Below are 9,943 nucleotides of genomic sequence, written 5' to 3'. Positions count from 1 at the left end.
TTCATAGGTAGGAAGACCTTGTCTCCTACTTTGAACTCCTTTTGCAGAGCTCTCTTTTTGTCAGCATATTTCTTCTATTCCTTTGGCATGGGCTTGGCATACTACTGCTAGGGGTTCTGCAGGGGGGTCCATCCACTCAAGAAGGTGTGGCAAGAGGCATGTTGGGGGAGCTCGGAAATGGGATTGAACACCTGGCCTATGGCAACTTGAAAGGGGGTGAATCCTGTGCTGCTGTGCACTGCATTGTTATAGGCGTCCTCAGCAAATGATAGGATGTTGGACATAATTGTTACTATGTTTTAATTAAGATTATTTTCAAGTGTTTCCTGCAACTGTATATTAAGAAACTAGATATACCACGTATTATGATGGAAAACAGATTATTGCCCTCGTGCCAGCTGTGGTTAGGGCTGGAGCCTTGGGGGGAGGGAACGGAGGATTGGTGGGGGCAGGGTTCTTTTACCCTCAAATACATATTTATATATGTATGAATTCATACCCTAAATATGTTTTCAAATCATTTAAAATGCTCAGAGTTCCCAAAAGAGATTTAAAAAATCCCTGGTTTAAAATAATTCAACTATTTCTTTAATTTCAAAAAAGTGAATTTTGCAATCTGCAATTAGAATTACTGATACTAAAATTTTACTATTTCAGCTTATGTTCACACTAACCTTTTTAGCAAGTGCATAATTGATCTGGAGACTGACTTGATAGCCATCCTTATGAACAGTAGCAGAAATAAGCTAAAAAAAGACAAATAGTGATTAGCTTTGCTTTTTACTTACTTCTTCCTATCTAAAGAGAAATAGCGCTAATCATTTCTTTATCTAAATAAATGATGAGGACTATTATTGAATGTTTATCTATACAAGACAAATATGTTCCTGAGTATAGAAAATTATCTTCAATCTGTTTTGGATGCATTCATATTCCTCTGAAGAATCAGATTTGAAGTCTGGGGATATTTCTGGGAATACTATTAGTATTTCAGCATCGAACCAGGAGAGTATAGGTTTCTGTTGCTAGAAGAACAGTTGAGTGTTAGAAATCATTGGTTAGTAGAAATAGGAAACAGCTAGGCTTCATTAATATGTTCCCAAACAGACCACAGTGTTCCTTTCTACTGATAGGAGAGCAAGAACTGAAGAGGAAGCAAAAAGGCCACAATTGTAAATAAAATGTGATTATAAGAGTTTACACAGTGCCATTGGAAGGAAAGGAAAAGAAAGAGGAAGAAGAAATTAAACATGTTGGCCATAAGGCAAATTATCTTTAGTGATTTTGAGGGGTGGAAGTGGAAGGATGTCATTTCATTCATCCAGCGGCTATTAAATAATTTTCCCTGAAGTGAATAGAGGTTAATGGCAAGTTGAAACATTTTCACATTTTATGGAAAGGTTTTATTTCTTTGATACAATCCCTTCATTTCCATTCTTCAATTTCCCTCAAAGTGATGAAAGAGATGCTCACAAGGTAGGCAAGAGAAGGTTCTCATTTTGTTATACAAAAGGAGCAGTATAACTTCTTTCTATGGCAACTGCAGCAATCTCTCTTGAAACAGAGAAAGATAGAAGACAATAGCAAGAAGAGAAAAAAATGACTTTATCTTCATTTGATCTTCTTTTGAGAAAAGATGTTTAACTAGACTGGTTGATTTACATACTTAAAAGACATACAGAATGAGCACAAATACAAAAAACAACAGGAAAAAACTACTGAAGTTTAGATAGTCCTCGCTTAACAATAGCCCTATGTAGTGACTGCTTGAAGTTACGATGGTGCTGAAAAAGTTAATGTTATGACCAGTCCTTGGACTGTTGCATCATCCCTGTAGCAAATAATTGCCATTTGTGTGCTTCACATCTGACTTCTGACAAGCAGAGTCAATGGAGAAGACGATAGTAAAACCGCAAGTCATGGTCATGTGATGTTCGGTTTAATAAACTGCAATGTTCGCTTAATGGCTGCATGAGAAGTGATGTTGTACGTGTGTCACATCATATGATGTTTTTATTAGTGCCCTTTTGCTTAGCAATGGAGTAGATGGCCCCAATTGTGGTCACTCAGCAAAGATTACTTACATCTATTTTACCATGGAAAAAAGCAGATAATATTTTTCCTCGAAGGATGCTAGCAGCATCACAGCAGGAAGTCTAAGCTGTAATGGCTTCTTATATCAGGAATTTTTTACCTTTCCCATCTGAGGCTCTCCAATTAATGTCCTGAACTCCATATTATTTTGTGTATAGCTTCTAAGATGTGCACAGACATGATCTAATTGCTTCCTCCAATAGCCTGAAAATAAAAAGTGAGGAAAAAGATCACATGAAAAACATCAACAGACTTTGCATACAGAATATTTAAACAATCCTGATACGAATTTAAAAACCCACAGTTCATAAAATCATAATACAGATAGTCCTTGAATTACAATAGTCTGTTTACTGATCGTTCAAAGTTACAACGGTACTGAAAAAAGTGAGTTATGACCATTTTTCACACTTACGACTATTGCAGCTTCCCCATGGTCACATGACCAAAATGTAGACACTTGGCAACTGACTCATATATATGACAGTTACAGTGCTGAGATCATGTGATCACTTTTTGAGATCTTCTGACAAGCAAAATCAACGAGGAAGACGGATTCATTTAAAAACCGTGGCAAGAAAGGTCGTAAAATGGGCAAAACTCACTTAACAAATGTCTTAGCAACAGAAACCTTGGACCCTATTGTGGTCAGAAGTTGCAGACTCTGTGTATTAGAAGTAACTGAGTAATCATCTACTTCAATTTGCCGCTCAATGCAGGATCCATTACAGAATTCCTCCTGATAAATTTTTTACTTTATTTCCAAAGTTAAAATACAAACTTCAAAAAGAGAAACAATAACAAAGCAAAAACTAAACAAGTCAAAAATATGCATGAAAAGCAACATACACATATATTGTCCCCTGTAGTTGAATACTGATTATTTCAACAATAGTTCTCCCCCTTGCAAAACAGTCTACAATTTATAAATTTGATGTCAGAATCCAATTATATTTCATTTCTATCTACCTGCTCTGATATAAAACCAATTCTTACTCTCTCCTGGATTCTGTCATACTACTAAGGGGGAGAGGGGTAAGCATGGGACCTTTATGACTTTCACTTCCTCTATTCACTACAAAGTAACCTTTTGTTGATTCACTTTGGGTGTACTAACCATAACAATGTGGCCATCTGCCTTCCATCCTATGTCCCTCTGAACTTCTCCTCTTTGCCGGCAGTGAGGGAAAAGGGGGGGGGAATGCAACGCCTGGGATTGGGGTAAAGAGAGGATGAGTGATTGTGCCGATGGAACCGGACTGACAATATCTTTCCTGGAATTAACACCTAGAAATCTGCCGGTTTGAATCGCCCAGAAGAACTGCGGGGTGGGGGTTGCTTGGGAACACTTTAAAACATTGAATGGTGGGGGGATTCCTCAGATCCTGTCTAGCATGCCTACAGTCAATTTTTTTTAATAAAAATTCCTGTTGGAAGAGACGTTTTCCAAGAGTTCTGTTTTCTTAAGATGTAGATTGAGGTGGGTCCTTACACTTCTACAGCTCTATTTACCCAGCTAATTTGATCTACAATTTACTATATAAAAACAATGAACAGGTAAATCAAACAACAAATCTAAACTTCGATTCTCTCTGTTAATTATTATTGTATTTCACATGCAGAAAGTCCACAATGGCTTCGAATCTACCATAAACCACTGCAGTCAGACGTCGGCAGTAGCTCAGGAGTTCTTGGCTTCCATGACGGCCTTGGACTTGACCCAATTAATTCAGGCCCCCACTCACACGGATGGACACACGCTGGATCTAATTTTTGTCTCTGGCCAGTGGCAGAATGATCTGACAATAGGGGAGATAGTTGTTGAGCCCTTGTCATGGTCAGATCACTCTCTCCTAAGGTTGGANACAGACAATATATTGAAAAAAGGTTGCTTTGATGAGCAACCTCTGTAGATGTTTTACTTGAAAAAAATGAATATAACAGGTATATAAAATCATTTCCCTTTCTCAGAATTATTTAACCCATAGGTGTCCACAGGTGGCCAAGATAGAGGCAATAATGGTGTGAATGAAGTATTGCCTGGTTTAATAATAATAATAATAATAATAATAATAACAACAACAACAACAACAACAACAACAACAATAATAATAATAATAATAATAAAGTTGGAAAGGACCTTGGAGGTCATCTAGTCCAACCCCCTGCTCAGGCAGGAAACCCTACACCATTTCAGACAAATGGCTGTCCAGTCTCTTCTTAAAAACTTCCAGTGTTGGAGCATTCACTGCTTCTGGAGGCAGGTTGTTCCATTGGTTAATTGTTCTAACTGTCAGGATGTTTCTCCTTAGTTCTAGGTTGCTTCTCTTCTTGATTAGTTTCCATCCGTTGCTTCTTGTCCTGCCCTCAGGTGCTTTGGAGAATAGCTTGATTCCCTCTTCTTTGTGGCAGCCCCTGAGATATTGGAACACTGCTATCATGTCTTTCTCTCTCTCTCTCTGTCTGTGTGTGTGTGTGTGTGTGTGAGAGAGAGAGAGAGAGAGAGAGAGAAATAGTAAAAGCTGGAGCTTCAATCACATTGTTGTGACTTTTTTTTGCCACACACTATGGACCCCCCTGATTTAATCCAGGAGAAGACTTAATAAGAATATAAGCAAAGCCTTGGTGGATCAGATCAAGCAAATGTTTAATTCAGATTAATACTTGGGAATTCTGTACAGGCAAGTAAATAACTTATATACTAATTTCTTAAAGCATGTAATTTGTTGCATTCATTGTAAAACTGGTTAAGAGCATGTGCAGCTTTAAAGTGGAATATTGCATATTCTTTGAGAAAAATCCCTTGTTCTGATAGTTCACTGGCCCCCAAATGCTAGTTGTTGAGGAACATCAGAAGCTATTGCAGGGTTCAAGGAACCCTGGATACCGTATCCTTTGGTGAGTCTTCTCTACTTATATCCAATGGTTTCCAAGGAAATTGAGTAAAAGTAGAAAAGAGTTAAACTTGTAAGCTAAATAGATAGACTGAAGGATGCAGAAAACAAGATCTTTTAAAATGAATGCACACATTTTGGGAAGATAAGAAAGATTTTCCTGCAAGACAGGGTGACGCCAGGGTGTAGTCCCAGTTCTACAGGTCAGGCATTGGGAGAACTGAAAAAGGGAAGTTATGTTGGGAAGGGACAGAGAAAAGGCTAGTTCAGAAATACATGTAAGACCACAATTTTTAAGTTTGCCCACAATTGTCCATAATTTCTTCTCCATATAATTGTCATGATAATGCTGCACATTTTGGGGTGGGCAGGTGTGGTAAACTGCTGATAGCCCCACACTAGATAATTAGCCTTTTTTGGGGGTGCTCTGGAATTCGTAGAAAATAGCAGATGAAAAGTTGAGAAAAGAATAAATGACTGGAGTGTCTGAAGTGAAGCAATTTGCAATATAATATTTTACAATGGGATAATTACTTTATTAAGGTTAAATTAAAGAGCATATTTTACTGTTCAAAAGGAAGGATATAATTGCAATCAGAATTTTTCAAATTTCCACCAAAAATTGGAATACATCCCACAATGTTTTTCAGAAGGAAATCAAGCTTCACACCATAACAGACTGTGAACCTGCTTCCTTTGCTACTTCTTTCTGGATAGTTTCACCCACTTACACACACACACACACACACACACACACACACACACACACACACACGGGGGGGGGGCAAGAGAGAGAGAGTGAGAGAGAGAGCAAGAGAAAGAGCATAAGCTTAAAAAGAACAAAAGAGTAAAGATACAAAAGGCAAAATGAAAAATAGAACTTAAGTAAAAACATTGTGAAAAGGAATTTTTCTGATACATTTTTCCCTTCCATAATTTCCCCCCAACTATAACTAGTATTAATTATTTATCCTGCATTTTTAATATTTAACATTAGAGATTTTTATTTAAATCTGTTTAAATAATTTCATCTGTTGCTTGAGTAAACTCTTTACTCTTTTCTTGGAAGCTATATACAAAATGTTTCTGTCTGCCTTGCTATCTATATAAGGGAGCCATTCCTGCTTAAATTTTGTTAAACTTTTAATATGTATACAATTAGTTTTGCCATTGCTGCATATTCACTTATTTTTGTTTCTCAATCTAGTAACATTGTGGTTTCAGTTCAAATTTTATTTTTATTTTTTCTCAATATTTTGATGTATTTCCTTTCAATACTTTTAAGGCTTTGTGTTTTGCATAATTGCTGAAAGTGATTAAATATCATTTCTTTATTATGGTATTTCCAACATAGATTATATTATTTATCAAGTTTTCAATCATTGCTGGAATTACATACCATCTATAAAACATTTTATGCCAATTATTTTTCATTCTTCCAGCAATTATTCAAGGTCTTATTACAAAAAAGGAGTATAATGTAATTAATCTGTTTGCAGATTGCATGCTTATTCTTCCTAGGAATTCAAGAAGAAAGATATCTCTACTGCAATTGAAATTAAATACATTTCATGCAGCAGCAGGATTAGAAGTTAACATTGATAAATCATTTATTATGCTTCGTCACACTGTCAGTCAGATGTTCCAACCAGGGATAGGCAGATGTAGATGTTTGATGGTGTTGTTGTTGTTGTTGTTGTTGTTATTATTATTATTATTATTATTATTATTTATTAGATGTATATGCCACTATCTTCATAAAACGATAAATAGAAAAGGAATTAAAACTTTAAAACTATCGGGAAAAGAAAGGAACCAACAAGAGATGGATGGTACAGGAATGAGGTCTTCTTATCAGGATCAATTATAAAAAGGATAAATTATAAAGCTTCTTTTAACTTTAAAATCTTTTCTTTAAAATCATACCCTGAAAAAAGACCATGATATTAGAGAGCACAAGGGGGAGGGGCATAGCTGGAGAGATGTAGCAATAACATTCAGGAAAACTGAGGCCTTATAATTGGTTATGCCCCTATACAGCCATTATTGTTAATCAGAAGGCCTCCCTACCATGTTCTAAGAGTGGGCACAATATGTTGTCCCAAAAACTGCCTTATATTTTATATATCACTTTGATGGCTTATGTTAATTGATATACATTATTTAATGGCCTAAAAACATCATTAAGAATGTAGTTTGTCTTATGCTTGCCACAGTTTGCTAATTACCACGGCTGACACTGGAAGATCATTTGTCGGCCGTGACCAGGGGGGCGTTTTATCAGGTTCGCCTGATCCACCAGTTGCGCCCTTTTCTGGACCGGGACGCTTTGCGCACAGTCACTCAGGCTCTCGTCACCTCCCGCCTGGACTACTGTAATGCTCTATACATGGGGCTCCCTCTGGGGAGCATCCGGAGACTTCAACNTTTCAACAAGCGGGTCTGGCCTAGGGAGAATTTTAAATAGGGATAATTTTAATTCGAATCTTAATTAACTATACAGCGACAAATATTTGGTTTTTAATTGGTTTTATGGGGAATGGCGTTTGTGTGTTTTAATATGCTGTGAGCCGCCCTGAGTCCTATAGGGAGAAGGGCGGCATATAAGTTTAAAAATAATAATAATCTCTGATCTGTCCTGAATCAATCTTTGATTGATTCTTTTTTATTATTATATTTTATTGATTTTTTTTACAATAACAATCTTTAGAATTTGGTAAACAACGTGTTGTCTGGGTTCATAAATTTAACAACAATCAATAATATTTAATTTCTATGATTTCATAATCAACTTATTAACTAGAAATACCTTTCCTTAATCCTCTCTTCTTCCAATAATATTCTCCTTTTACCAACATTGAGCAAATATAGTTCTTAGTACTTTCAATACATACAAAGTTGAATATAAACATTTTTCTAGTATTTATGCGAATAACAATAACATCAACATGTAGCGTCTTTTCTAATCAGCTTATTTTACAGTTGTATTTGCAAAAAATCATCTTATGTGAATCACTATATGTCCTGTTTTCAGAATTCTTATGTAGGCTTAATTTCCCCTCAGTATTCAAAACATTTCTTGTCAATTATAATTTTCTCAAAATTGATTACATTTAAATATCCAAAACATTTCGTACATTTAAATCATCCCGTTATTTTTACATTTCCCATATCATAAAAAAATACTATACTACTTATAAATCACATCTCTCTTACTATAGAACCCATTCATATCCAAAATTTAACTATTCTTTTAACCATATTCAAACAAGTGTTTAGTCATATAGTACTCCATCTGGTAGGTCAAATCATCTCTTTTGAGTCTAGTTTTCGCCTTCTTCTTTTGCCAAGCAGCTTTCTGAATCAGTGTGTTCAGCTTGCCATGAGGTTCTTCCTGTATTTTTATAAGCGTTGTTAAAAATGGGAAAGACAAATTAAGTGAAGCACTTTTGAGGGGGAGTTTTGCCCATTTATATTCGTTAGGAAGCTTCCACTTTCCTTCTCCCTCAATTTCTCTTTTCATCTTTTGTCTCCCAAACTCTAGTGGTTCTCCTGACAGCTCTATAGTCCATTTTATCAAATCTTCTTTCTTATCCTTTTCCATTTCCAACATTATAGCAGAATCTTGCAGATTTTTCTTTGTCTGTGTTAAGCTGTGATTTTCTTCGTTTGTCACCTCCATCTTTAAATTACTTTCCTCTGGTTTTTGTTCTATTATCTGATTTATTTGTCATCATTTTCTAAGAATTTTTTAATTGTGAGTTTAGGTCAAGATGTGCTCATTTATATCATCAAAATTATTTCTCATCATGATTTGAGACAATTGTCATTTGAATTAGTTGCAACATAGCATGCATTTCCTCCTGGAAGATATTTGTCTTGTCTTGAAGTATTACTCCTGCAGATCTCTGATATTCCAGACTGGGGATTTTAGAAAGGAATATTGAGTGTGGTTTCCTACTACTTTTAGTTGCGTATGCACTTTCATCAAACCAACCAGTCTTAAGTTCCAAACACCTTAGTCTTATATAGTTCTTATCTTTATGAACAGTCCAAAATGTTCAACCACTTAAAAACAATCCAGTAATTTCCCCCCTAGAAGGATAGCCAAAAAGTCAAGATTTTTCTTTCTCTGCAAACGATTCTTAAATTTAAATATCACAGCTCAGTGTTTATAATCCAAGAAGGTCAGCAGTTTTTATAACAATTGTATTTCTCATTCTGTGATAGATAGCCCAGTGTATTTTCTTTCCTCTATTCCCAGCTGTTCTCTATTTAGCTGAGAGTCACTATAGATCAAAGGAACAAATTGTGCTCTGTTTCTGGGCGTCTTGCCAATTTCTGAGGCAGTGCAGCTATAGTTCTATACTCTGATCCACCATTCGATGTCAGTACCTATTTATTTTCCAACCTCCAAAACGAAAAAATTATTTTTTTATAATTTCATCAATATTCTTTCAAATGGAAAATCTTAGCAATTTCCATAGTTTTCAGTTTTATTCCGATTGTAGCTTTGCATTAATCCATTTCAATGTATTTCTGTCCCCCATAAAAGTTAATTTGCCGCTTCCATCTATGGAGGAGTGGGGTTATAATCACCTTCCTTCTCACTTTCGGAGGATTTTTTGTTTCTTGGGGATCTTTTCCAGGAAATGAGTTTCAAAATAGAGAAGATCGATATTCTCACCCAGTTCCAAACACGCTGTTCACAGTTGTTCTTAGTTGGTGCTTTTGGACTTCAGATGCCGGTAGCTTGGGCTAGTCACCAGAGTGTAGCTAGCCTTTCTCCTGTCAGGTTGGAGGGCTTTCCTTGGATCAAATGGATCGACTGCCATTTTTCCATGATCGACGGGGCCCCTCCTTCATCGCCTCTCTGGGCCGACTTTAGATCCATTTAGGATCCCCTTGCAGGGTGAAGACAGCTGTGGGATGCGGAGCCCTGCAATCCCTCAACT

The 9,943-nt window shown here is 36.2% G+C and overlaps 1 protein-coding gene across 1 annotated transcript in view; it reads right to left on the bottom strand.

The window, feature by feature from the left end:
* Positions 1-674: 674 nt before the first annotated feature.
* DZANK1 (double zinc ribbon and ankyrin repeat domains 1) overlaps positions 675-9,943 on the bottom strand; it is a gene marked incomplete at its 3' end in the record, with an annotated part of 33,699 nt that continues 24,430 nt past the window's right edge. Inside the window, 2 exon segments of the mRNA XM_015828823.1 lie at positions 675-746; positions 2,195-2,298. Coding sequence (XP_015684309.1) covers positions 675-746; positions 2,195-2,298 — 176 coding nt within the window.

Source organism: Protobothrops mucrosquamatus, unplaced genomic scaffold, assembly GCF_001527695.2.
Source record: "Protobothrops mucrosquamatus isolate PMUCROS unplaced genomic scaffold, P.Mucros_1.0 scaffold_226, whole genome shotgun sequence".
Taxonomy (NCBI): domain Eukaryota; kingdom Metazoa; phylum Chordata; class Lepidosauria; order Squamata; family Viperidae; genus Protobothrops; species Protobothrops mucrosquamatus.
This window is presented reverse-complemented; position numbering and strand designations above follow the sequence as displayed.